The sequence below is a fragment of the Microdochium trichocladiopsis genome, assembly GCF_020744255.1.
Source record: "Microdochium trichocladiopsis strain MPI-CAGE-CH-0230 chromosome Unknown B0I36scaffold_10, whole genome shotgun sequence".
Classification (NCBI taxonomy): Eukaryota; Fungi; Ascomycota; class Sordariomycetes; order Xylariales; family Microdochiaceae; genus Microdochium; species Microdochium trichocladiopsis.
The window spans coordinates 1,414,727-1,441,187 of NW_025763553.1; the positions used below are offsets into that span (position 1 = coordinate 1,414,727).

General features: G+C 57.4%; 7 protein-coding genes across 7 annotated transcripts; 2 read left to right on the forward strand and 5 right to left on the reverse strand.

The window, feature by feature from the left end:
• Positions 1–1,477: 1,477 nt before the first annotated feature.
• B0I36DRAFT_29528 (uncharacterized protein) lies at positions 1,478–2,221 on the reverse strand. Its single transcript, XM_046151848.1, has one exon. The coding sequence runs from the start codon at positions 2,099–2,101 to the stop codon at positions 1,556–1,558; it is 546 nt and encodes a 181-aa protein (XP_046007357.1). The 5' UTR covers positions 2,102–2,221; the 3' UTR covers positions 1,478–1,555.
• A 5,509-nt stretch (positions 2,222–7,730) lies between these two features.
• B0I36DRAFT_333881 (multidrug resistant protein) lies at positions 7,731–10,183 on the reverse strand. Its single transcript, XM_046155277.1, has 4 exons — positions 9,491–10,183; positions 9,152–9,415; positions 8,672–9,071; positions 7,731–8,588 (listed from the first exon to the last, which is right to left on the reverse strand). The coding sequence occupies exons 1-4, from the start codon at positions 9,975–9,977 to the stop codon at positions 7,970–7,972; spliced, it is 1,770 nt and encodes a 589-aa protein (XP_046007358.1). The 5' UTR covers positions 9,978–10,183; the 3' UTR covers positions 7,731–7,969.
• Positions 10,184–11,441: 1,258 nt separating this feature from the next.
• Positions 11,442–13,730, reverse strand: B0I36DRAFT_333887 (FAD dependent oxidoreductase-domain-containing protein). Its single transcript, XM_046155278.1, has 3 exons — positions 13,564–13,730; positions 12,616–13,512; positions 11,442–12,546 (listed from the first exon to the last, which is right to left on the reverse strand). The coding sequence occupies exons 2-3, from the start codon at positions 13,309–13,311 to the stop codon at positions 11,566–11,568; spliced, it is 1,677 nt and encodes a 558-aa protein (XP_046007359.1). The 5' UTR covers positions 13,312–13,512; positions 13,564–13,730; the 3' UTR covers positions 11,442–11,565.
• Positions 13,731–14,733: 1,003 nt separating this feature from the next.
• On the forward strand, positions 14,734–15,111 carry B0I36DRAFT_353858 (uncharacterized protein; the record flags this gene model as incomplete). Its single annotated transcript, XM_046157247.1, has 1 exon — positions 14,734–15,111. The coding sequence occupies one exon, from the start codon at positions 14,734–14,736 to the stop codon at positions 15,109–15,111; it is 378 nt and encodes a 125-aa protein (XP_046007360.1).
• Positions 15,112–16,470: 1,359 nt separating this feature from the next.
• Positions 16,471–18,221, reverse strand: B0I36DRAFT_367597 (uncharacterized protein; the record flags this gene model as incomplete). Its single annotated transcript, XM_046159497.1, has 2 exons — positions 16,471–16,973; positions 17,897–18,221. The coding sequence occupies 2 exons, from the start codon at positions 18,219–18,221 to the stop codon at positions 16,471–16,473; spliced, it is 828 nt and encodes a 275-aa protein (XP_046007361.1).
• Positions 18,222–20,923: 2,702 nt separating this feature from the next.
• Positions 20,924–23,206, forward strand: B0I36DRAFT_333892 (centromere protein Chl4/mis15/CENP-N). The gene has a single exon (XM_046155279.1). It carries the CDS (start codon positions 21,172–21,174, stop codon positions 22,879–22,881), a length of 1,710 nt encoding a protein of 569 aa, XP_046007362.1. The 5' UTR covers positions 20,924–21,171; the 3' UTR covers positions 22,882–23,206.
• Positions 23,194–25,379, reverse strand: B0I36DRAFT_333894 (uncharacterized protein). Its single transcript, XM_046155280.1, has 3 exons — positions 25,053–25,379; positions 24,806–24,983; positions 23,194–24,740 (listed from the first exon to the last, which is right to left on the reverse strand). Exons 1-3 carry the CDS (start codon positions 25,203–25,205, stop codon positions 23,533–23,535), a joined length of 1,539 nt encoding a protein of 512 aa, XP_046007363.1. The 5' UTR covers positions 25,206–25,379; the 3' UTR covers positions 23,194–23,532.
• Between the last annotated feature and the right edge of the window lie 1,082 nt (positions 25,380–26,461).

Genomic DNA, 26,461 nt, shown 5'->3' on the forward strand with positions numbered 1-26,461 from the left:
GGACAAGCGCAAGGACGGGCATCGGACACGCAAGGAGAGACCGATGTGCGGGACACGCCGATATTCGACGTATACATGGCAACAAATTTGCGACCATTTCGACGGGAGAGAGAACAAATATCTATCTGCACGTCCCATGTAAATCGAAGTAGTGATCACCGCCGTGTATATAGATAGGACTTTCCGCGCTACATGAAAAGACCAACCTCGGAACGCCCAAAAAAAAGGCACGCAACATTTGTGAAGCCGCCCTAGAACAATACCGCAAAAGTTTCACAGCCACAGCAGGTGGTTTAACTAGTCGTCGTTGTAGGGCTGGCTCCTGTTGAAGACCAACATCATGTTGGCAGATGAAAGGATGCTGCTTGAATCAAGCACATCAGTGTCTGCCGGTCTACCAGCCTAGGAGTGTCTCAAACAAGTTTGTAGTGGCAGTGTAGTGTAGGCCGTCAAGAATAAAAGCGTAACCAAAACCCTCCAAATGGCCGAGTCACCAACCAGCCAGACGTCATGCAAGAAGCCGTGCAGTATTTCATCTCAACCACCCCGAGGTCCAATCATCTCACAGTCACGAGTCAGATGTAAATGTTTCAAACACGAGCTTTGCCCGGCAGGGCCTCTGTAACGTTGTACTTGGCCAAGAACGTGTATTTTCATTGATCACAAGGCGAGCGATACGAGGAATACAGGAGGATACGGAGCACTCGTGTGGTTGTCATGAATTCATTTTCGGGGGCAAAGTATGGCACAATCAATCATGAAGCCAGTATCGCTTCTCAGCGTCTCATCGATGACGGGCAGTCCATTGTTAACGCAGCAGGTTACATATGACATAGTTAGAGACGTTGCAGCAGCACGTGGGCGCCCACTTCTTCATTGTGCTGCTCGGCACTGATGCGGATAATTCCCTAGACTCCGCTGGTGCCCACACCAGAGGCACCACCACCACTATGCTTTATCGCGTCGATTCGGCAACGGTCTACGCATACATTAGCCGCAGTCCGGCCGCATGTGACCAAGCAAACGCATACACCTGATCCATCACCACCAGAACAAGAGAACCTCTTCACACCTTTCGTCGATCATGACGGGGACGGTCGCGGGTGCGCTGGACCCTGTGACCGCGGCGGCCGCGGTTGTCAAGGCACTCGCAGAACGACTCCGGCTCGACCTGTTCCATGCCGAGGAACGACCACGTGCAGGCCGCGTGCTGCTTAGCCCTGCAGGCGAACTCGATGCAGTCCTCGTCGTGCCCGCAGGGGATCGTCTGCGGGACTATCAAGGATCGACAGTCGCAGCGGCTGTGTGTGAGGGAAAGGGAAGGACAAGAGAACCGAGGGTCAGCAGGGTGATTACATACGTATGTAATGGCAGTAGTACAGCGCAGGCGCACCACTAGGGGGAAGGGGGAACCAAAAGAAAGGGCATGCGCGGCTACTTACCCGAACGGATATGAGGTTGGGTTGATGTCGGCCCGGAGGCAGACTCGGTCTTCGTGCTCCGAGTCCTCGCACGGGGTATCGCAGATTCCTGGATAATGGAGGTCTGGTCAGCGTCAATTCCCTCCTCTCCAGGCAATTAAAAAACACAAAAAAGAACACTGGTTGATGCAGCACATACCTCGCTCAGGGGCCCCCGACATGCAGCCAGAGTTCCACTGGCAGGCACAGTTGCAGTGCTCGTCTCGCTCAATCACGCTGCAGTACATGTGGAAATCCTCGGCACAGGTAGTGCAGTCTTCGTTGGCACAGCCCTCCGCCGTCGGTTCGTTGTAGAACTGGATCTTGTAGTCACTGGGGCAAAGCGCTTCCACGACTGGGTCGGGTGTCGGCAGCGCGGATGCTAAGGCTGAGCTTGTCGTCCACATTGACGATGTTGGCGGAGTAGACACCGAGGTCGAGGGTGAGGTTGAGCTCGTCATCCATGTTGTCGACGTTGGTGGAGCAGACGATGAGTTGACGGCACCTGGTGGCACAAATGTCGGGAGCACCGAGGGCACAGTCGTAAAGGTGAAAGGAAGGTCGTCCAGACTGTCGATAATGAGAGGGCCGCCATCAGGCGCCATCGGACAAAAATACGGAAACTCCTCGTCAGGATCCATGTGCTGGAGCCTGGGAGGAGGCGGCGGCGGCGGAGAACCGGAACCACCTCCAGTCTCAACATCGGGCTCATCCGGGTCGTCATCGTCATCACCGCCTTCGCCAGGAGCATCTGGAGGTGCCGGTGTAGCGCCTCCTTCCCCATTGATGGGGTTGCCGTATGGGTACACTGGCGCATTGCCATTTCTCGAGCAGTCTGGTTGGCGTCAACACGGCTCTTTGTGCGCCTTTGCTCACGTTGCATGGTGCTATCTCTTACCTGCTTGATCACCCCGGGCGCCATTGTAGGCGACCTTGACATTCTCGGGCGGAGGATAAGGCAGTGTGACACCACTGGGCAGGATGACCTGATCCGCCATGTCGTGGCGGCGGTAGGCAAGGTCGAGAATCAGCCACTCTTTCATGGACTGGGTGTAGTGATAGCCATAGTCTTCGGTTCCGTCCGGTTCCCAGAATATGCCTGCCCAGCTGTAAAGATATGCAATCAGTCCAGCCTAGATTTTGGTCAGTATCTCTGGCTTCTCCTTCCCGCAGTGAGATGGTTCTTTCGAGACACCTTACCACTTGAGGGGCGGCGACGCTTGTGCCCTTGGTCTTCTCCTCCTGAGCTCCTGGTCCGAGGCTTATGACACCCTCCCCTTGCGCCCAGATCGAAATCTCCGCTTTGTAGTAGTCGTCCGGGGGAGTGCCTTCCGGGCTGGTCCACGGCAGGTAGCGGCCAGTCAAGCTCACCGCGCCGACAGAGACAAGGTTGTTGTCCGATGCAGTCAGTGCGGCAGGGTATGCATAACCAACGTAGCGGATCTGCCTGTTAGGAAACTTGGGATTGAATCCGCCATTGCCCGCGCTGGTGACGAAGAGAACGCCGAGGCCTTCAAGCTCTCGCAATTGGTCGCGCCACATGTCTTGTGTCCGGAGCCACTCGTCCCCCTCCGACGGCATCATGACTGTGCGTAGCGGTCAGTTTTCCAGTAGGACGATATTATTAGGACTGTAGGCGTGCTTACGAAGAGAGCAAGTGACGACTGCTCGGCCTTGCAGAGATCTGTCCTTGATGATGTTGATGATCTTCTGCATGGCGTCTGCGCCGGACTGCGGAGTCCAGCGGCCGACAAACTTTTCCCTTTCCTCGTCGTAATAGTAACCAAGAGCTTTGACCAGGAACGTCTTGGCGTTCGGTGCTATTCCATATGTCCTGCCCGTGGTGAGCTGGACGATCGATGAGCCATGGCCGTATCTCAGACTGCCGTCTGGACGCCGCACCTAAATAATCAAGCATGGTCAGATAGGTCGCCCATGGCCTACTCGGTTAGCAGCAACTCACCACCGCATCGTCATCAATGCTTTCCGGTTTTCTCTCAAGGTGTTCTGGGACGTTCTCTAGTGTCAGAGAGTTGGGGACCACGTAACTCCAGTCAGCGAGATCTTCGATGTTGTCGTAACCATAATTCGACGGCTGCAGCACGTGAAGTCAGTGCGGATCTTGGACAGCATGCGGAGCGGAAACTCACTCCTGGTTGCGTCATGTCGAAGCCGCCGTCTATCACGAAGACGGTCAGGCCACGTCCTTCAGAATCATCGCGACGATACCTTGGAGCGAACTCGCCCGTGGCCCAACTTGCAGCGGACAGGATACGCTTGTGAGCTGTCTGTGGTCTGAGATTCGGCTCTTCGATCATGGCTCGTGGACGAATTGGTGATTCATCCACCTCAAAGTCATCCTTATCATCTACGATACCTCCTCCAAAAGTCAAGGACTCTAGAAACACATCTGACGACTCCCACTCTTCAATGGTAGGTGATCTGACGACAGCCGAGAAGTGTGGCATCACATCGTAAAGAACATGGTCGAGGACCTCACCCTGGGCCATGCTGATATTGTAGTTGAAGTTGAAACCAAGAACGTCTCTCGGGCCCAGGCAGGACCCGGCACCTTTGCCACGGGGATCCACAAAGTCGGCGACTGTGTTAAAGTACCAAAGCTCTCTCACCTCTTGCTTGAAGGAGAACATCCAGCTGCGGTAGTAGAAAAGATCCTTGTATACGCTGAGATCAAGCTTTGACATGAGGTGAAATGAAGTCAGTCCAGATAGCAAGGAGCCGCCAATCTCGTAGAGACCAGTCTGTCCATGTTCGTTGTTCATGTATTCGGACCGGAACGTCTTGAGGTGGCTGATCAGACTGGCGCGATTAGACCAATCCTGCCCGGCCAAGAGCTGTGCAGTGTTCCAGAAAGCCTCCGTCCTCCAAGGAGCTCGTTCGCACAAGTTGGCGATTCCCGGAACGTCCTTGAATGCAGCATCAATGTACTGTTTGGCACTGATCGTGTCCATATCGGGGTCTTCATCCGGCGGGTCTGGAGGTCCCTCAGTCGGAAGAGGTGGTAAGGGACCTTCGCAAGCATCGGGGATGCCGTTTCCGTTATCGTCAATGTCAAGATCCACCTCCTGATCATCGTCTTCGTCATCATCGTCGGTGTCGTCTAGCATCTTGACCGCATGCAGGAACGCTTCCTATGCCGTCTGCCGAGGGTCCATGAATGTAGTGGCGACTGTGCGGGCAGCACTGATGATAGAGTCGAGAACGGCGTCTTCCGAGCCGAGCAACGCGGTCGCGGCTTCTTCAGAAGGCGCATTAAGCCTTGCAAAGAACTCGAAGATGGTGTGGAACAGCACGCTGGCAGGATCAACCATATCCTTGCAGAAGGCAATGTAGTCCTCGGCGAGCCCGCGAGCGAGCTCTCGAACCAACGGATTGTTTGGTGGGAGTAGAGTGGGAGGTGTCAAGGGCCTTTCGGAGAAGATGACCTGGAATTGCCCCTGGGAGAGAGTGGTTGGCGAGGGAAGCGGTAGAGGTGGTAACGCAAATGTCTGGTCAGCGACGACGACACTGCCGGGTCCGAGAGTGACGGTGATACCGGTATTACCAGCACTGTTGAGAACCACATGAGTGTCGCTGCCGTGCTGAGGAACGATGAAGTCTATGTTGTTGATCTTGACCATGTAGCGTGAAAACCCGGAAAGTCCTGAACAGAGGGGGGGTGCCCATGTCGCAGTAGGCGTCGATGTCGGATCTGTCATGGTCGGAGACAACGTGTTGAAGGCCTCGCATCCGGGGATAACAGAAGGGACAATTGTTGGGGTGACGACAGCAGGTTCGCTCGAAGGCTGCGGACTCTCCGTAGTCTCTGGTTGAGGCTCCGTTGTTCCCATCGGTGGAGGGGGAGGCGGCGGAGGAGGCGGCGGCGGTGGTGGTGGATGAATGGTTGGCAGCGGAAATGGTCCGATAGTCGGAAAGGTGATGCCAGGAGGGGGAGGAGGAGGAGGAGGAGGAGGAGGAGGAGGAGGAGAGGGTGAAGGATCAATGGTTCCTCCCGGAGACGAAGGAGGTGAGAAGGTGTCCGACGTCTGGGGCGTGGTCAAATCGCTCTCCGATGGCGAGACGAGTATCGGCGGCAGCGGTGTGCTAATGAGCGACGTGGACAGCGTGGAGAATGTGGTCTGGGAAGTGGTGCTCGCGGGGCCAGCTGAAGTGGCCACGAAAGTGTTGCTTGATGCGAGCGTGCCAGTGAGGGCCGTGGTCACTATGTCCACCGTGCTTGGGGGGGACTGTCCGGGGCTGCTTGAGACGATTATCGTGCCCAGAGCGCTGCTTGACCTAGTAGATGCCGTAGCGGTAGATGTTGTTGGAGACAAAGTCAGAGATTGCGCAAGGGGCGAGCTTGTTGGCAAAATAGTGGCAGTCTCTGAAAGAGTTTCTGAGCTGTTGGGTCCAGGAACGGTGGACAAAGTGCCAGGTGAAGACAGCCAGGTTGGTGCAACTGTGGACGAGGTGCCAATGGAGAGTGGCCGGGTTGAGGTAGAGATTGGTGGAGTCGGGTCACTCACGGGGTCCGAGACGCCACTGCTACTGTCGCTGGAGACGGAAGGCTGTAGACTCGAGCTTAAAAGGCCCTGCGAAGTCGTTCCAGTCGCCCTGGTGGTCGTGGTCAGAGTGCTAATGCCACCACCTGGAACAGTCATGGTGGAAACGACGCCACTGGGAAGAGCAACAGCAGTAGTGCTACCTGAAGCGAGAGTGTATGTCGACGTGGCGACTCCACTGATGACCAGCGTAGTTGTCCAGCTTCCAACAGGTTCGCCTTGAGACGTTGGTGTGACCGCTAGAGTGCTCGTTGGGGGCGAAGTAGGCACAAGTGTTACTTCTGACCTGGTTGGCAAGGCACTGGTCGTCTCAGTATCTCCAGGAACAAACACAGGGCTCGAGTCTGGGGCCGATGAGACAGTCAACGATATGTCTTGCCCGGAAGAAGTAGGTGGAGAGGGGGAGAGAGGCAAGGAAGACGACAGCGGATGCCCAAGGTCACTGGAAGAAGAGTGCACCGTGCTAGGAGAGGTCTGTGTAACAGAAGGTACGACATCAGGAGACGAAGTCGGCGGAAGCAGCCCAATGGTGCTGACTGTGCTCTCGCCTGTCACGGTCGCGACTGGACCGCCAGTGTCTGGCTGCGTAGGCGTTGCATTGGGAATTGTCGAGAGCAGTGTGCTGATCACACTGCCGCCGACTGCGCCCTGGCTCTCACAAGGAACGCTCACAACCGTCGGCTCCCTCGTAAAAGTGCTGATAGTTCGTGTGGACGTGGACCAGGTACTGGCCAGGGGATCCCACGAGAGATTGATGATGGGCTCGATGACGATGGTGACGGTCTCGAGGAAGCAGATTGACACGACAGACGCGGTAGTACCAGGAGAGGAGACAGTCTTGAGTACTGCATGCTCACACAATGGACCGGGTCAGCTTGGAAGTTTCACGAGGCGCCTTACAATGCCGTCCTACGCGGACGACATATCCATATCAGCAGGTAGTCCAACTCACCTCGACGAACAGTGGAAGAAACGACGACCTCGGTCGTATTAATGCCAGGGTCCGGACCCCCCAGCGTAGCAGACAGTGCTGCAAGCCATAGAACCGCCAGCAGCCAACGAAGGATCATCTTGGTAGATGAAGACGTCGGCGTGAGGGCGTGGTGAGTATTGTGACGCAATGCTATACGAGTAGCCTTATGGTAAGATCTCGGCGGCGATTCGTGTCGATGAGGGTCAAGAGAAAGAGAAAATGCAGGTCAAGCTTTGTCAGTTAACTGGCGGAGGTGTTGGTGCTGTTGCGAAGTCGAGGCACTTGGGTCGGAGTTGAGTTAGGAGGAAGAGGTGGCTTTTGTAAAGCAGCACTGTCTGCGAGCGCCTCGCTGATCCAGGCAGGGCAGAGCAGGCATCAGGAATGCATCAGAATCATTACTCCGAGAGGACCTGGCAGCACATTTACTGTTTCCGAAGCAAAGGACTATCGTTCAAGCAGACTGCGCAAAAGGTTTTGTAAACAGCGGCTGAGAAATGTTGCAGCCACAGCTGATTTGATATAGACACGCCTGAATGACTTATCCCGGGCGTCGTGAGTGTGGATGGCAAAAGTCGGGCGCAGTGATAGGGGCGACATCGCTTTGCAGACCCAGCATGAAAGGCCAATTCATGCTGCTCACGGGTTGTAGATGTGACATAATGGATTCTCAGCATTCTACGAGCTTTTTTTTTTTTTTTTAATTTTTTTTTTTCATCATTGTTCGCAAGCAAAACATCAGCCTGTAAAATGTGTGATTAAAGTCTATGATTAAGCATTGTCTATATCTGGGTATCAGTCTAAAGTCTCCAACTACAGCTCAAAGAGCAATTAGAACATCTTCCTAATCCATGTCCTCCAACATAGATTTTGGGCACCTCCCAACATTCGGAGGCGTTCATAACGCCCCCCCCCCTTTTCCCCTTCTTTCCTTCAGCTTCTATTCTCAGTTACACCACCTAGAGCTAGGAAAGCCCTTAGGGGTTGCTGACATAACTCTGCGCCCTCCTCAGATCCTCATCATCCGAGTGATCCTCTCGGAGCACTGGTGATCCACCAGCACTCTTCTCCGCAGCAACATCCTCATCGTCACCCGCATACGCGTACTTGCTGCGCCGGCGGATCCGCTCACCGTACCGCCAGAACAAGAACGGGATCGCACAGCACAGCAGCGCAATGCCGGCGATCAGAGTGCTGGCCCACTGGTAGCCAAGGCGGTCATACATCTGCTCGGTGAAGAGGACGACCGCTGCGCCACAGAAGCTGCGGATGCATGTCTTGGCAGCGAGCGCAGAGGCCGCCTGGTGCTGGTACGAGTCGACGAGGTAGTTGTTGGCCGAGTTGTAGAGGAAGATGAAGCCGAAGCCGACGGGCAGGCCGCCGAGAGCCGGACCGGCCCAGGAAAGGTGCGGGTAGGATGTCCAGGCAAAGATGAGCACGCCGATGGGGATGAACCAGCATGACGCCATCATGGGAACCAGGCGCAGCTCGGGGGGCGGGAGGCGGCCCTTGTACTTGGCGATGAGACCGCGGTAGTGCTTGTTGACCATTGGAGAGCAGGCTGCGGAGAGGATGACACCGACTGCGAGGGGGATGCTGTTGTCGAGGGGAATGAGGTTAGCGGGGATGTGTTGTGCTGTGAGTATCATTGTCAAGGCGGCTTTCCGAGAATGACTTACAACATCAGACCCGTGATACCAGCAGAATAGCCCTTTCCTTGCTGGTACACGATGGGGAATGCGACGAAGAAGGCGTAAAGCAATCCATACAAAACAGACATATAAATGCTTATCAGGAACACGATAAGCTCTCCGAACAACAGCTGGAACGGGCGGACCATGAAGACGGAGAGCCGCTCCGAGATAGGGCGGGTGTCGAGATCCTGCTCCGTGACGAACTCGGCATTGCCCGTCTCTGCACGGAGCTTCTTGGCGCGCCGGGCGAGGATCGTGGGCGCAAAGGTCTCGGGCACGGTAAAGGTGATGAGCACCCACACGATGAAGGCGAGGATGAGCTGGATCCAGTACAGCCAGCGCCAGCCCGCAGCGTCGGAGAGGAAGCCACCGACCAGAGGACCGACTGTGGGGTTGATGAAAAGGACAAGTCAGTAAGCTGTTCGTATCTGTAGATGAGATTGCTCATGAGGAAAGTCTGCTTACTCGCAGGGCCGATGAACGGCGCGGCAGAGAACGCGGCCATAGGCACGCCGCGTTCCTCAGCCCTCCACAGATCAGCCAGGGTACCGCCAACGAGCGTCATAGGCGCGGAAAAGGCGATGCCGTCGATGGCACGGGCGACGAGGAGCGTCTCAATGTTCTTTGCGACGGCGCCAGGGATGATGAAGACGACAGCCACCAGGAGGGTGGTGCCGTAAATGATACGGCGACCGTAGAGCTCGGAGAGCGGGGCGAAGACCATGGGACCTGGTGAGCATCACTGTTAGTTATTTGTTTCCTTCCACTCGTTTCGATGGTAGGAAGCAGTGGACCGGGACGTACCGAGGCCAAAGCCAACGACAAAGAGCGAGATGCTAAGCAGCGCAACCTCCTCGCTGCAGCCGAATTCCTCGACCACGCCCCCGACGTCAGCAGTGACGACGCTTGACGCAAAGGCAACGACGAAGCACGTCATGGCGACGACCATGGTGCAATACCACTTGTACGCCTTGGACCAGTTCTTGGGGTTCTCCTTGTCGTCGAGAGCAAAGGTGACCAGCTGGTACCGCTTTTCACCCTTGCCGCCCACGCTGCTGCTGGTATCGGCAGTAGCCGCCACGGCAGGAGGGGCAGGAGGTCCCGGAATGCTGCCTTGGGCCGTCTCGGTCGTGTACTCGGCCATGTTGGCGTTGGGGCTCAGGGTGCGGTACGGGAGGTTGATGTCGAGCTGGGGATCGCTACGTTCCTTTGTTGTTGCAGCTGCAGTGGTGCTGTGGGTGCTGTGGATGGGTGCCGCTGGATCAGCAGCCATATTCGTTGACGTTGCCATGATGTGTGTGAAGCAAGCTATATGTTCTTGTGTGGCGTGGTAGTGACCAAGATGAACAGTGTCGTGGCGATCCAGGTATTCAGGGTCTGAAGCTTGGAGGGCTTTTTGCCGGCAGGGAGTAGGCGGTCTTATATGCCCACGACCCGAGGATAAGTTGAATTCGTCAGAGGGTCGTCAACAGGCTTTGTGCACATCACAAACCACCACAATGGTCTGATGCAGGCGAGGATGGGAGGGGGGCGGCGTCATTTTATATTGGCAGGGCCGGCCCGAAGGAAGAGGGACGAAAGGAACACCATTGCGCCGGTTGGGCGTCTGGGACACGAGGGAGTGCAAACCCCTGGCAAGACCTCGCGACTTCGTGGTTTCGTCAGGGGAGCAAAGATTGCCATGCAGGAAGCGACATGATCGTTATCTGAGCACACGCGCGCGCGACGAGGTGCGAGCGCCGCCGGTCGGCCGGGCAGGTGGATCCGACGGATGCAAAGACACGGGAATACCACCGGGCGTTATCGTGGGCCTGGATGGATCACAAGTTTCACCAGGGGAAAACCTCACTTTGGAAGTGATGAGTAGGCGCTCCGTGGCCGGAGGCACGTAACTGCTATCAGGCAATGGAAATCAACTCTGCCGTCATGCTTGCTGCCCGCGTGCAGCCTGACACTGCAGCCCCGATTCTGGCTGTCAACTACTGCTCAAGATCGCCGCCACGTGCAGAGAACCTTTTGGTGCAATGGAAAATGCTGGCGGCACGCAGTGATTGCCGCATCGAAACCTCAGCCTTAAAAGCTTGCACGTATCTGCAGGGGCCAGTGACGTCTCGGCACTGCTCGGCCTGAGTCAAAAGCGCGAGCTTATGGCCAGGGCCCCACCCTTACCCGCACAACCATCCTGCAGACTGTTCCTGCCACGAAACAAATGCGGCAACAGAGCCTCATTGTCCCACCCAGATGCGAGCTGCAGTAGCCGTGTCTCTGGCCTTCCCGATGCCCTATAAGGGATTGCATACAAGCACTAGTCCGCATACAGAGTTCTTGTCACATCGTTTCGTAGTGTGTTTCCTGGCGTGCCCATTGCTGTGGAAGCCCATCATGGGACAGCGGAACCGGAGGCGAAGCGGACCGGCTGGTGACCCACTTATCCCGGCCGAGCCCCGCCGGACCCGCTGAAAAAGCAGGAGGCTCGCATCGCGTGCAAGCCGTGAGGGCGTCGGGAGCCTTGATCTTGAAATTATCCGTGGATCCTTTTTAAAACTCCTCAAAAGTTGATGTCACTTTGTAGATGTCACTTTGTATGCCATCATCTGCGTCGCTGTTGTCAACGCACCGAGCAAGGCACATGACATGAAGACGACAAAGAGTGGCAACCCGGGACAAACTCATGCTCAAGGTCGGACCACGCCCGTGTCTTAACGACATCTCACGGCCGTGGATCAGCCTGCAGCGGAAGAGCTGCATAACGTTCTTCACATGTAGAACTCCGTTAATTTGAGTAATCTAACCGAAGCAACATACACCAATTCCGAGACCGGATCTGGGTTCGCGACCAGCCGCGGTTTCCTGGATCACATAGAAACTCTCAGCACGGTTCATGCGAATCTCTCAGCCAGCCCCTCTAGGCCAGCCTTCTTCACTCTCGCCGGCGTGGCAAGCAGCTCATGTGGGAACCAGTCAACCACCCGGCCACCAGGACGGCCTGGAGCCTCGGCCAGCTCCCGCAGCTCGGCGCCGGAGATCATGAGTCCCAATGCCGTGCCACACAGCCAAGCCCAGACCATGCCATCGCCACAATATCCAGCCGAGACCCATTCGCCCGGAGGCACTCCAGAATACCCGGGGCCTGCCCCGGAGCTGGAATGTGATGTTGAGTCACTGCTCAAAGGCGAACGACCAGTCAGCGTGGGATCCAGCCGCCCGACAAATGGCAGCCAGTCTCCCGTTGCTGCGACGATGCCGGTCCAGCTCTTCTTGATGCGGCCCTCGGGCGCGTCTGGACCCCAGCTCGGCTCGAAAATCGTCGGCAGGACACCGCCTAGATGTGCCATAGGTAACGGGTCTGTGATGCTGTCGTCCCAGACTCCAAAAGCACTCATGCCTTCGTTGGCACCACGATTTAGTCCACCGCCATGCATGATGTCACCAGCTGAGCCATCAGGGCCTTGCGGTCGCTGCGTTGTGTAGTCGAACGCGTTGCCGTATACAAGGGACCACGACTGACTGCCGTCACTCTGCGGAAACTTGGTGCCAGGCCTCTGTGCGGTCATGTGTGCTAGAGCTCCCGTGATCTTCCCGCGGAAGCCGGGGATGTACTGGCCAGCAAAGGCGTTTGTGGCGTGGACGACGTGTCTACATTTTATGATGCCTCGCGGAGTGCCGACCTGGTAAGCATGCCCTGAAGAAGATGAAGCCGTGGTTGCTATGGATGTGACTGGCGCGTGCGTTTCGAGCGAGATGTGATCTGGAAAGTCCTCAAGGAGAGACTTCCAGACGCACGACACGAACCGGAATGGCCAAAGAGCACCGGCCGTGTAGGTGATTGCCCCTTTGATGAAGCTATTGACACCCAAGGTCTGTTATAAGATCATGGGCCAATTAGTTCATGCCTCTGAACAAGAAGAATAACAAGGAATACGGCCCACCTTTTGTGCTTCCTCTTCGTGAAGACAGTCAATCTTGCATTCGGGGACCCAATTTCTCAACTCCCGGACTTGAGAAAATGACCCATCCCGGTGCTTCTCGTCAATGTACATGTCGCTGGTCTTGACGTGCCTGCACTCGGCAGCGTCCCATTGTTGGCTGGCGCACAGCTTCGGCAGCATCTCAACATGCTTCAACTGGAATCGTACCAACTCAGCAGCCCTCGCGGGTCCCAGTCTACCTTTGAGGTCGGCAAATGTCTCATGCGGAGACGGCTTGATGTGGCCGCCATTCCGGCCCGTTGCGCCGGAGCATAAGCTGCGTGCCTCCAGCACGACGATGCGAGGTGGGCGAGACTGGTGATCCTTCTGCTGTTGCTTGTCATCGTAGTCTGCACCATCGGTCGTTCCAGGGCTCGACGGGGCAAACTGCTGCAGAATCGACCAAGCGACCGCTGCTCCCGTGATACCGGATCCGATGATTACAATGTCTGCAGTCTCGGGCAGGACTGGAGACTGAGCATCGACGAGCTCTGGGTACGGAGGGTCCTCGAGCCAGTACGAGGCTGTAGGCTTGGGATTTGGCAGTCCTGGCGCTTGACTGGCTCGCTGGAGGACTTCCTGCAAGTCTTTGTTGGCCTGGAGCAGGACCTTGATGGCTATCCCAAGCGTGTTGAGGATGGAGAGCACGGCACCCATATCGACAGTGCGGGCTTACGTGGCCAGGTGCTCAACCGATAGCGTGAAGAACTCAGAGCTGCAGCCCAGACAAAAGTGGGCGAGCAATTTGTGGCAACCCGCGACGGTCACCGACACATGTGGAAGTATGCACGAATGCTTCAGAGTTCAAGGACTGAGTGGCCGGTTGTCGTCACTCTCCAGAACACGCGGCTGTCAAGGCTGCTGCGTTTCAGCGTTCAGAATGGACAAGGATACACGTAGGGGTTTCACCTGAAGCCAAGACTTCTGACTAGATCTGGTGCCGTATGAGCGAGTATGGGAAACGGCGATAGCGGCGGGCACAAGGAGCACAGCAACAATCCACGCAGGGGTTCCAGCTAGGATCGCATTCGCCCAAACAAGTTGTACCCCAGCCTGGACAGCAGCAGGCCAGAAATCAGCGAAGCACATGTGCAATGCAGGCGTTGGAGCTGTCTACGGGTGGGAGTGTGTCGAAGCTTGCCCAGGTGGCGTCAGTGGGCTGCCGCCGAGGGCCGCTCGCTGGCTCCACTGAGCCCGATGGCCGCCAACCCCCTGTAGCCGCCACTGAAGTGGGCAGGCACGGCACTGCAGCACCGAGTGCCCATGTGTGTGTGTGGCCGCCGCCCACCTTGCTCAGACGAGAACGAGCAAGAAACCCAATGATCCCAGAACGGAGGACGATGGTTGTAGTAGGACGCGAGCGGCTTCGCGACTTGACATCACCGCTGATAAAGATGTGCCATTGACACCGTTGCAGCGAAGCAGGGTCGAGCCAGCAGCTTGCTCTTTGCAGTTGGGGCATGGACCCAGCGATTCTTCCAGAAGTCGCAGGACACAAAGCCAGCAAGATCCAGATAGCGCCAGAGTCTCGCAGAACACAAGTGACGCAACGGTCGCACAGGGACGCAGCACAGGCCCCCAGATCTGTTCCAGAATGTGCTCGGCAGCTCCCGAGAAAGCAATTAAGGTCAGAATTAAGCAATCCGGGGGTGGAACACGGATGTCGAGAGGACTGCTTGCCGCTGGATGTATACCGTGCTGCCGTGGTTTTGGTGGTGTCTGGGGGGGCGTGCAACCGCCTGCGCGGGAGTCGGGCACGGTTAACGGGGCGGCTATGATGGCCTCACGCTGCCGCGCACTGAGGCTCAACCGGCTGCCATGTGGTCCGGTGGATATACGTGGCGTGCCCCTGGTGGTAAATTTGACGACATCTCTTGTCCTCATAATCATCTCCTGGTACTTCACTTATACATAACCCGCCCTTCCCGCCCTTCCTGCCTCGCCGCACTTGGTGCAACTGAGATGCACGTCTTCGCTCGGCACAGCAGACTTCTCACCCGGCCCAGAGCTCTCCAGACACGACTCCCACACTCGCCAGCGCACACAGGCCTGCTGCCACACACAAGCACGAGAGCCACCATGTCCTCCTCCTCCTCCCCCTCCTCAGGCTCCGCCGCGACGAACAACAATGACGACACAACCGCGTCAAACGCCACAGCAACCAAGCAGCCGCTCCCGCTCCCCGAACCGCCCAAGGGAAGCGGTGCGACACAGCTCGCAGTCGACGGTGAGGGCGTAAAGCTCGACCACCTTGGCCCTCTAGTGGTCAACGTGGACGGCACAATGAGCCGCATCGGCAACTGGGACAAGATGGCGCCCATCGAGCGCGAGAACACGCTGCGCATCATCGGCAAGCGCAACCAGGCAAGGCTCGCGACGCTGCGGGCTGCGGCGGAAAAGGTCGCTGCTACGGCGAGCGACAGCAGCAGCGACACCACCACGACAGAGAAGAAATGAATGGGCAGAAACGTCTGAAGGTCCAGCGGTGTGCAAATCCACGACTCACGATTCACACGATGCACCCGTGACCCCCCAATGCAGGCGGATACTTTGCACCATCACACCGAGTATTATTGAGTCGAGTATTCCCGAGGCGCAGAAGCACATGCAGAGTTGTGCTGCTGCCATGAAGCCATGAACACCACCACCTTGGTGCGTCACACACGATCGCGAGCGGTTCACGGCCTCGGCGCCATCCTCAATTCCATCCATTAGTCAAATCAATCAATCCGCACATCCACTTACCCAGCATTCTTGTCTCCCTCTGTCTCTCTCCACCATCAATCCCCCTGCGCACAAAAGTTCCAGACAGCCCTCGCCCCTTTTCCCCCGGCCCGCCACCTCTTCAAAGGACGCAAATCCCCTCTCGGCGAAATAGCACCAAACGCATTTCATGACACCCACTCGAGCCACTCGCAAGAGGAGGAGTCCGGATCTATTCATGGACGGGGAGGCGCAGAGTGGGCATAACACTATCTCCCACCGTGTTCTCTTTTTTTGGTCGCTCGCTCGTGCGCGCCGCTTACGAGACTAAAACCCTCAATTCGGTCCATGTCGGAGCCGATCTATCTCTAGGTCGGTCAGGGGAGGCGCCACCATGGGCTATGGCACACACCGACGGCGACGGGTTCAATCGGCAAAAACGCACTATGCATCGGGCGAGCGAGCGAGCGCGTGGCCCCCCATCCCATGGGTCCGCCCGGCTTGGCTTGTCTGCCCTGCTTGGGTCCCCGCCGCCGCCCCCTCGAGACGTAAGATTACTCTGCCCGCCGGAAAACTCGGTGCACAGTAAACCCTGGGTCTCTCTGTGATAGTGCGCCTTCCTTGGGATGGTGCGCGAGCACATCCTGAGCCGCCGCCCCTCCCCTTCACTTTCTGACACCTGTGCGCACACTCTCTCGCGCGCGCGGTGGGTTCTTGAGGGGAAGTTAGTTGCTCATACGCACCAAAATGACAACATGTGACCCGCCCCAATCATCACGCACGCGGATCAGGCGGCACAGACAAGAGCGACTCGCAAGAGACGCGGCAATCAGACAACATTCAACAACGAACAACGAGCAGCATCGTAGAGAGGAAAACTGTGTGTGTAGTAGACATTTCTACGATCCGTGGATCTGTAGGTAACTATGCAAATGCGATGTCGAAGCCGTCCGCGTATATATACCATGATATACCATCCCCCGCCCATTTTCTTCATTCCCGTTCCGCTCAAAGGAAGCTCGCTGTCCGTCGCTACGCCGAAAATTGAAATCAAAGACACCAAACCGGTGAACGCCATTGCTTCATGCATGCTGAACCCTCAGGACCGTATCATCATGATGACTTGCTGGCGGTGTCGTTCTTGGAGGACTCTTTGGCTTTCTGACCGTCCATCAGGGTGGAAACAGCCTCGGCGCTGCCGCCGTTCTTCTCCATGACCAGCTCCCGGAGCCACTTGTTCTCGGTCTCCAGTGTGGAGATACGACCCTCGAGAAGGACAATCTTGTCGGCGTACTCCTTTTGGCTCTTCTCAAGAGCTTGCTCCCTCGCCTTCTTCTTGACACGGAAGCGCGCACTGGCGGCTGTGTTGCGCCTGCGCTTGTCCTCCTCGGCGGCCAACCGGGACTGGTCCTCAAAGCTCAATTGCCGGGGAGCCGGGACTGTGTCGGCCTTGCGCTTCTCGCCGGCTGGAGGACCAGCGGGGACAAACTGGTTGCGTTGAGAACCATGGGAGGCATAGGTAGGTGCAGGCTGCAGAGGTTGCAGGGCACTCAGGTTCTCTGAAAAGGCAGGCACACCAGAAGATGTGTAGGGGTTGAAGTCGAACCCATAACCGTCTGAAGTCATCGTGTTAGACGAATATCGTGTAACCATGACGCATTTGAAGAGGTGAGATAATGTGAGGATGAGATGGTGAGGGGGAGAATGAATGAAAGAAGGCTCAAAATTGGTGCACGAATGAGTAGTCCTGGGATTGAGATGGCGACAGATGCGTGTAGAAGGTAGATATCAGAATGGAGGGCATTCGCGGCTTGGGGTCATCAATTGCAGCAGATTGATAGTATGGGGAAGAGAGCTTGTGATCCCCAGGCCCAGTGCCGGAGACAGCCCTTTGTCCTCGCACGTCAGATCACGGGATATTGCACCATCGCCCAGGCGCACCATCACTGTCCTGGCCTGGCGGGAAGGCACCTGGGCACCCCTCAACGGGGAGAGACAGGACAGATGGGCTGCAGGGAGGGGACGCACATCCATGCTCTGCATGCGTGGACTGGTGGGCCGACTGCACAGTGTGAATGCGCAAGGCCGGCAAGAGTGACATTGCTGCGAAGAGGAGGCCGGGAGTGGGGTGGGGTTTGGGTTGGAAGGGTGTGAGTCTGCGGGAAGAGTAAGGGTGTGTGTGGATGGAGGGGACCAGCCTGCCGTCTGGTGTCTTCTTTGGGGGCACCCAGAGAACACTGCATGGTCTGGGCCACATGCTCAAGCAGCTGCACGCACATCTGGTGATTGAGTCGTTGCGTGCTTGACCAGGGACCCCACCACTGCAATATGCATCACTTGATGCTACGTATGTGGACATTTTGGGGACCTGGAAAATCGTGGTTGAGACTTCCCGTACGCAGACCAGAGTGATGCTTGGATGAGCCGTCGCAGGTATGAAGAATATTGGGCTTGGCGAGAGGGAATGACACGCCGGGCGGAAAATATCAAAAGGCTGTCGGAAAGCGGCCCCCAGGCCGCCGCATGGGCAGGCACTCACCCAAGTTGAAATCGAACGTCGTCAGATCAGCCAACGGGTCTGTGTTTGGCGGCGCAGGCGTCGCAGCCTGCTTCATCATAGGCGTATTCGCAGGCACAGATGGAGCCGCGGTGCTGGGAGTCGGTGCAGAGACCGGGCTGGTGTGGTGGGCAGCGGTGGGAGTGTCCCAATCGACAAAGTTTGTGTTGGCGAAGACGGCGAGGTCATCCTCGAGAGTGCCCGTCGTGTCCTCGGGCGAAGGTTCTTGCCTGATCTCGTTCAGAGTCTGCAGATATTGCGACATGTTGACGCTCTGGCCGCGCCGGCCGGTGGTGAAGCTGCTCATTGTTGCTTTTTGAGGCCTGGATCAAGCCTGCCTTGGTGCGGGCGCGCAGAGTCGTGAATGCGCAGGCGGAGCACGCTCAAGGTCCAGGTGACCGATGTTCGAGTGCTTCGGATGTCTTTGCCTTGTGCGCGTGGCAGCAAGTAGTGTCTCCGGCAGATGGTGACGATGTGGTGTCGATGGTGATGTGAGGATGGGGAAGAATTGAAAAGACGCAGTCGAGAGAGCGAGTGCCGGCACAGAAGGACACCCAGGCTTGCTGCGGGCAAGGGCGGGCTGACAGTGGCCACAGGCAGTTCGTTCATCCCACAAAACGACAGCCCACCCAGAGTGGGCGCATCTCATCTGTGACTGGCAGGGCCAAGTGGGGAAGCAGAGCCCGCGAGAGATGCCGAACTTCTGCCCGCTCCGACCACGGCCGCGCCCTTTGACCCGGGTCCCTCTTTGCGCCCAACACTCGACACTGCATGGCACGACGAGGGCCTCTCTGTGCGGGCGTCGATGGACCGCATTTCTAAGCCACGTCTTTGATGTGAATCCCCACCAGAAGCCCCTGAACTAAACGCATCGCGACAACTCGCTCGCGTATGCTGTCTGGCCGCCCAGGACTCAAGATCAACCATGAGTGCCACATTGGCGACACCAGATTCATTGGCCATGTCTTCAGTCTGCCCATGTAACATGACCATCAATTACTCACACTCACTCACTCACTGGTCTGGTCGCTGCCAGTGTTGCAAGGCATGGCCACCCGCTGTCAGCCACATTGCTTCCTGCAAAGGCCCGGAACAATCCCACGCGGGCTGAGGGCCAGGTTGGATTTGTCATTACAGTGCACTACGTACCCTGTCACGCCTGCATGGTGCCGCCGAGTGCTGCAGCCCCGCCCGTGTGGTGATGGGCTGGGTCCATGTCCCGAAAAGCAACGCCCGGTTCCGACGGTGCAGAGTCTTCATGGGGCTTGACATGGCGTCGCTGTGACGCCGGCCAGAGTCTACGGAGGGGAGCACGAGTATGATCCTCGGTACGGACTAATGGACAGTGGTTGACGTCAACCTTTTTGCCCCTTCTGTCCAGCCACTCTAGGTGTCGACACAGGCGACTTGATTGGCATCGCGCCTTTCGAAACAATATTGGCCAGGCTTGGGACAGCCGTCCTTGTCATAAATAATCACCACAACAGCACTCCACAGCAAATGCCCACTGCGCCGCATCCCCAATGCCCCGTGGAGGGTGCTGGTGGTTCATGTGGAGAGGCTCCTCACGATCCCACCCGATGCTGGCTGACTGGTCATGGCCAGGGGGCAGCCAACTAGTCGCACCGCCTTTGTGCCGAACAACGAGAGCAAAGCCCGCACATGCCGCTCAGCTGTGTGGGCATCATGTCTCTCGTTCCTGCACCAAGGTTTCGCAGCGGGGAGGATCAAGGTGTTTTGGCGGCTGCTTAATAATTGTTGTTTTGGCTCGGTCAAAGCAAGTCGGGTCCCCCCACGACTATCTGCGGGCCCCGCAGGCCAGGGACGCAGTCTCATTGGCCGGCTGGAATGCTTGACGGTGCACAATTACTGACCGCCCGGTGCGGTATGTCCGGGCAGTCAACAAGCGCTGATTGAAACCTTTTCCACGTGCTCGTCTGAGTGAGACACTCTCGCGTACACGGAGTAAGATGCAGTGTCACAGACCACAGTTGGATTCGGCCACGACATCCGGCATTGGAGATCTCCAGGCCCGGCCGGGAGTCGTTGGAAGCTTAAACCTGGTGCTGCTTGACTGCATTGGTAGAACTGCTTATTGCTGGTTCCAACAACACTCCTGCAGCTTACTGTAATTAGTACTATCTGTCCAACCGACGAACCATCCATCCATCCGCTGCCTACAAACACGTGGGCCCGCGGCGCAAGGATTGTTCGGGCGACAAGTGCTCGTCATCGATCCTCATTAGCGAATGGCTGCTAGCCCACGGGCGGGGCTAGCACGACATATTCACGCCCGACGACGAAATCGTGACTACAGTAAAGCTGTGGTCTCTGGGCGTCTCTCAGCGTATAGTGCCGAGGGAGAGATTCCGGCTGGCAAGAGCCTCTGTCGTCTGCACAATGGTAACCTGTGGGAACCCCACGGCTGCGAAGGTTGCAGATGCTGCACATAATGGCGATGGTGTCATCTGCGAGTGTGCAGTGGCAAGGGATAAACTTACCTGAATGGGCAGAGAACCCCCAAACTCTGCGGGTCGAGATACTGTGCCAAGGGGATTCCTGCTCCCGAATCTGTCCAAGGTAGTACCGCAATGCTTGGCGCCTTCGAGGGTCCTACCAGGCCGGAAATCACGATCTTTTCAGGGTCTATGGCATCATGATTTTTTTTCTTGAACTCACCCCCTCTCGGATGGCTGTTCCAGGTAGGGCAAGAGCAGCTGCCTCGTGGACACCCACAGCAATGGGCTTGCCGCCGAGCCTGGCCTCAACAGTCCCTATTCAGACTGCTGCTCTCTCAAAGGCTGACCTCCTTCGGCTCGGATATTGCACCGCCATCGAACAGCTCCAAGAGCCGAGGGGCATCTTGGCGGCACGCTCGTGGAGAGAGACTGCATGACTCGCCAGGGTCGACCCCTAGGAGATATCTCGGGGTTCTCCAAACCAGGTCTGAGCACTTTGCATACGCTTAACTGGGCATCGCAACCTGAAGCGCTTATGCTGTTGGGGTGATCTATTTCTCCAAAGGCTGTGTGGCTGACGCTTGTGGCTGCGCAGCGGTTGGCGTGGCGCAGCCCGGCACCCCTTTGGAAAAGGACCCTCAAACTGTTTACGGTCCGCCCAACCAATGGCAAACATGTGGGGTTGACCGTCTTAGACGCGTCTGATACGCGGATACAGCTTCACGCATAGATGGGTAACATGCGACAGCGACAGAGATGTCTCTTGGAATCCTGCACCCCTTCCTGTAACAACTTCTCATGGCGCCGCGCGTATCCGTGCCTACGGCCACGCGACTGCCCTCTTCTCTGCGTGTAGAAGCAAGCCATCCGGCCGTCGTAAAGGCCCTCAATAAGCTCTCCAGGCCGTCGCTCTTATCGATTGTGCTCGACTGGCTCGACGACAAGAACCAAGGCATATGTCCGCCGCTGCTGCGTCCCGCGGAGCTGGACGAGGTCGGCCCAGATGGCCAAGAGCAGGACGATCCGTACGCAGATGATTTCTACCCGCCGGCGCGCTCCGTCGACGAGTTGCAGGAGCTGTACTCGGATCTCCAGGACCGCAGGGGCGGCAAGCGCGAGGTCGTCGACCGCATCATCGAGGGCGACTGGCGCCAAGGGCTGAGCCTGTACCAGCTCGCGCTCGTCGACATCCAGTATCTCTACGACCATCCGCTGTCGCTGAAATGGGGAGCGTTTCGCATCCAGCCGCTCCGGCCGCCGCGCGACGAGGCGGAGGCGGAGGCGCCGGAGAAGGTCAACAAGATGTCCTTGGCGGTGCCGCGCTTCCACCCGTCAACGTTCCTCCAGAACCTGCAGGCCGAGGTGCTACCCGATGTCAAGGCGCATTACCAGTTTGAGCGGCACAGGAGTCTGCCGCTGTCACTACTTCGCATCTTTGTGCTAGACTCGCCGTATACGACGTCTCTGGCCGTGGCATCGTCCAGTCGTAATCGGGGCGGTCTCTCGGCGCCTACGAGCTTTGATGCATCGAGAACGATATATCTTGCATTCCCGGATGCCGCGCCGTACATTTACATTTCCAAAAGCACAACCACGGGGGCGACAACCACTGGCGACACGAGGAGTCTGCGAAGTCTGCTCATCGATGGCGTTCCAAAAGCCCTGTCCAAGCCCAAGGAGAGGTACGCTTTGACACCGGTGGGACTAAGCACCAAGAACCTTGACGCTCTACTGTCCACGAAAGGCTCGGGAAGGACAAACGCCGCAGGTGGCGGATGGGGCATCTATGTCGATGATTCAAAGACCACCGAGAGCCCGCTAAACGTAGTATTGCCCACGCCGCCGCCGTCAGCACCAGGCTCGGCTGATGAGGTCTCGTCGCCACATGACCCCCAACATGCGGCTTTACCGGTGCGCAAGAAGAGGCCGAGAGACCCCGTGGCGTCGAAGTACGAGCGAGAAATCAAGCGCCATCGTTCACTGGCGAAAGCCCGCTTCGGACATTCCGCGCTGGCTGAGGACGGCAAAGGCATAGAGAGGTTAGACATTGTAATCGAGGATGCGTTTCCACACTTGCCTGAAAGCGCTACCAACAACAACGACGACGACGACAGCGACGTTACGGATGATGAGGAGGAGGAAGACGACAACAATGCAGACGCTTCCGGCAGGCAATCGCCATCAAAATCTACCAGGGGCAGAAGAAGCACACTCGACATAACATTCATCCAACAGCAAGCCGCCCTTGACGCTGCGGACCCGGACAACAACGACGACGAGGACATGGTCGAGAACGCCGAGTTTGAGCGCCTCAACGCCGGGACCTGGCGACCCAACGTCCGTCTCACGTTCCATGGCCCCCACGTCTTCGCAGGCGTCAGGCAGCTCGTCGAGGCCGGCGTGATCAATGGCGAGCGCATGCCTGGGTGGCTCACGGGCGAAGAAGGCGTCACCATCGGAGCGGTGCGGAGTGGGCGGATCAGAGGGCACAAAGGTTCCGGGCTCTAGTTACGCGGCACAGCAAGGCTGCGTGTGTGTGTGGCCTGCTTCATGGAGTGTGAATGGCTTGTCGCGTTTTGTTTTTTGCCGATGGTCGGGCTCTTGTTTCTCCCAACGGGACGGTTTGCATGGCGTTGGACGGGTCAGGGTTTTTCGTCCGTTATCTCGTGTGTTCAGGCTTTATGTGGCAAGTGTCCACCCACTATACCTCGCAATTATTGCTCGATGGGTCGGGTCATTCACGTCAGAGGTACCTCTGTATATATCGCATTACCCTCGAGGGGATTATTCACCTCCTTCAGAAGTGACAAATATCAATTCCTCTGATCGATCACTTGCTGCCAAGGGGTTTCAGATCGTGCGATAAGTACTTTCTGCTCTGGTGACTTCCAGAGGAAGTGAAGTTAGAATTGCGCATGCTTGGCTGGACTCCTGGTGCCAAAAATAGGCCCGACGATTGACTCTATATATACTGCCTCTACTCAAGGCTCTCTCTCTCTCTCTCTACAAAGAAATTTTTATGTTGGTCAACACCTCGTTGCTCGCCCATATCCATAAGAGGAGGGGACTCGGACAAGACGTATCCCCGCACGCCTATGATATATCAAAGGCGCTACTCGGCACCAGACAGACAGCCCATACATACATGCATGGCCAAGATTACTCGAGCTTGAACACCCGACAAGTATTCTCCCACGCGGCCTCGCACACCTCCTCGACGCTGACGCCCTTGATCGCCGCGACCACGGTGCCCACGCGCTCAATCATGCACGGCTCGTTGCGGCTCTTGACCATCGCGCCCTCGACCCACTTCTCCTTCTTGACCGACTTCCACCGCTCGGGAACCTCGGGCTCCTTCTTGGTCTGCTTGGGCGCGGGGGGCTTGCGGCGCGGCTTGGGGCCGGGGGTGTGTGTTCTTGTCGAGGGGGTGTTGGTCCCTGCTGAGTTTGTTGTTGTGGTTGTTGTGGTTGTGGCGGTGGTGCCGGTCTGGCCAGGGGAGGAGGATGACCCGAGGGTTGACGAGGATGGTGGTGCTAGTGATGCTGAGGCAAGTGCTGCGGTTGCGGCCGCCAGAACAGGTGTCTCTTGCGTTGGCTTCTCGCCAGCTTCGACATTGTCGTTTTGCGGCTCTGTGGCTTCTGCTGCCTCGGCGGCGGCGACAGCAGCAGCAGCCGCCTCAGCCTCCCTGTCTGCGTTGATTTTGCTGACGAGATACTTCCCTCCTTCGTGGCTGGGCCGCACCTCGCACCAGGGCCCATCAGTCTCGAGCATGAGCCGGTCGAGCTTGATCTCCTTGACGACGTCACAATTCTCGGCCGTCTTAAAGCTGCATCCGTTGGTGCCGATGTAGAGGCCCAGGTCCATGAGCTCGCGCATCTCCTCGGCCGTGCCGGTGAAGCTGTGCACGACGCCGCCCTTCTCGAGCCTCTCCAGCCTCGGGCCAAACTTGTCCTTGAGCAGCCCGACAAAGTCGGCGTGCGCGGCGCGGGAGTGCAGGAACAGGGGCAGCTGGGGTTTCATGGCGAGCACGAGATCCAGCTGCGCCGCGAACGAGTGCAGCTGGACCTTGCGGGAGCAGTAGTGCAGCCTGTCGTAGTCGAGGCCGAACTCGCCAAACGCGACGAGGGCGCCCGGCGTCGAGGCCTGGGCCTCGGCGATGAGGTTCTGCAGCGAGGCGATGATCTGCGAGGTCTTTTTGGGGCAAGCGTCGTGGTCTTCTGAGATGGGCTGCGACGGGTCAGGATCGCATGGCGTGCTTTGGCCTTCGGTGTGGCCCTCGCCACCCTCGCTGGCTCGAGGCTTGTGGGATGAGCTGAAGATGGCGCTGGAGCAGGGATGTATACCCGCAGTTGTGTAGACCACGCCAGCTGCGGCGATGATGATCAGCGAGTAGTTCGTCATGACGAGACTGCCGATCTATGGAGAGTCTTACGGTATTCCTTTGCTATTTCGAGTGCCTCTTTCGAGTTTGTCAAGTCCGAGCCAGTGACGATAAGCTTCTGGCAGCCGACCTCCTTGGCTCGTGATATAACGGCGCCAAGGTCGTCTGGGTGTCTTTGCTTGCCATGGTATAGACCACGGAAGATGGGGTCGGCCAGGTTGATGCCAATCTAGAAAAGCCGTCAACATGGCTGGACTCTCCTGACAAGTATTTTACGGAACCATCCAGGCGGACTGACATCTATGTAGCGGGGCGTGTAGGCAGAGCTGCCCTGTGACTGTTTTGACGCCATGGCTGAAAATGGTCGAAGCCTCGAAAGAGACGACGGCTTTGCTGAAAGGCGGGTGCTGCAGCGCAGGAGTTGGGAATATCGAAATCTTGGCAAACTCATCAAACAAGCTTTCCGAGTCTCTTCTCAGCCAGACTCTCTTATGTATGTGCCACGAGCATCTGTCGAGCTCAATTCTCGCCTATTTTTGGCAGTTCTCGCTGAAAAAGGTGACTCAATCAGTTGTTGGTTGAACGAACGACCCGCCAAGAGTCACCACAGCGTTGCAGCACACAGCATCATAATCTCACGTGCTTTCGTGGCGGGTGGGACACATGGCAGAGGTGCACTTTGGTGGGGCGGGACTGACTCACCTCACGGCTTTGATAATGCAGGCACAATCTGGGGCATGGACCTCGAGGGAGGCCTGCTTGTTGTCATGCACGTTCCTGCGGGCTATGAAGCGGGGAAGCACAGATGTTTCTACGATGCTGGCCAGGGAGAGAGGAGGTGGCCAGAGGCGACGACTGCACCTGTGAGCACAGATCCCCAGACCTGGCCAGACGAGGCGGGTGCTGAGAGTCGAGGCGGCAGCGGACGCCCTCAGCGCTGGGGCGGGCAGGTGGTGGCGGTGGGGCGCCACTTTACGCGCTCTGCATCCACGATGGGAGCCGCAACCACTTAACGCGTGCCCGCTCAGGTTACAGGGCGCCAAAGCAACATTTTTGTCGTCTGCGCTTTCGTGCTTGTTACCACGATGACGGCCGGTTTGCGTTCCTATGATCTTGATTCATGAAAGGTCTCAGACTAGTCGCTGCTGCTGCCTGCTGCGCCCATGACAAATCAGCCAGAGAATGGCACAGCGCTTTGTTGTTGCGGAGTCGACGGGGACCCTGGGCGAGCCCCGCGGTCCATTGGCATGGCGACAATGTTGGCAAAACAACCAGCAGAAGGCTGAGTGTCCAAGCTCCCCGCAGCACAGCAAGCAGTCGCCAGATCTCGCGGATGTAGAACCGCTCGCGAGTGACATGTCGATGAGAGCCCCGAAGATGGAAAAGGACATGCCTGGCGATTGAGCAGCCTAAGTTCAGGTGCATAATGCTGTGGTCAATTGGCAATCTCTGATGGAGTGTCCAACATGGACGTCTGCCCCTCAACCCAGGCCATTTGCTCAACGCGTCTAGCAGCCCCGTTTGCGAGCTGGATAAACACGGCTGATAAATCATGGTGCTCCATCGATGGGCCATCGCCTGGCCGATGGCCTGCCTGCTGCAAGGGGCAGGGGCCGGCCCTGGCTGGCGGTGCCTTTTCTGCCCATGCGCGCTAAAGTGCCTGCGACGCGGTCGGAGCGCGCCTTCGCGTCTGCACTTAAAAGAATC

What these genes read in the sequence shown, in the direction of transcription:
- B0I36DRAFT_29528 (XM_046151848.1), bottom strand. Translation starts at nt 2,101, where the DNA reads ATGGATCCTGACGAGGAGTTTCCGTATTTTTGTCCGATGGCGCCTGAT.
- B0I36DRAFT_333881 (XM_046155277.1), bottom strand. Translation starts at nt 9,977, where the DNA reads ATGGCAACGTCAACGAATATGGCTGCTGATCCAGCGGCACCCATCCAC. An exon ending in TGTCGTTGGCTTTGGCCTCG is followed by an intron (nt 9,416 to 9,490) that starts GTACGTCCCGGT and finishes GATGCTCACCAG; the next exon opens with GTCCCATGGTCTTCGCCCCG. An exon ending in GGTATCACGGGTCTGATGTT is followed by an intron (nt 8,589 to 8,671) that starts GTAAGTCATTCT and finishes CCTCGACAACAG; the next exon opens with CATCCCCCTCGCAGTCGGTG.
- B0I36DRAFT_333887 (XM_046155278.1), bottom strand. Translation starts at nt 13,311, where the DNA reads ATGGGTGCCGTGCTCTCCATCCTCAACACGCTTGGGATAGCCATCAAG. An exon ending in ACGAAGAGGAAGCACAAAAG is followed by an intron (nt 12,547 to 12,615) that starts GTGGGCCGTATT and finishes ATCTTATAACAG; the next exon opens with ACCTTGGGTGTCAATAGCTT.
- B0I36DRAFT_333892 (XM_046155279.1), top strand. Translation starts at nt 21,172, where the DNA reads ATGGCGCCGCGCGTATCCGTGCCTACGGCCACGCGACTGCCCTCTTCT.
- B0I36DRAFT_333894 (XM_046155280.1), bottom strand. Translation starts at nt 25,205, where the DNA reads ATGAGTTTGCCAAGATTTCGATATTCCCAACTCCTGCGCTGCAGCACC. An exon ending in ACACGCCCCGCTACATAGAT is followed by an intron (nt 24,984 to 25,052) that starts GTCAGTCCGCCT and finishes CGGCTTTTCTAG; the next exon opens with ATTGGCATCAACCTGGCCGA. An exon ending in CGAAATAGCAAAGGAATACC is followed by an intron (nt 24,741 to 24,805) that starts GTAAGACTCTCC and finishes TCATCGCCGCAG; the next exon opens with CTGGCGTGGTCTACACAACT.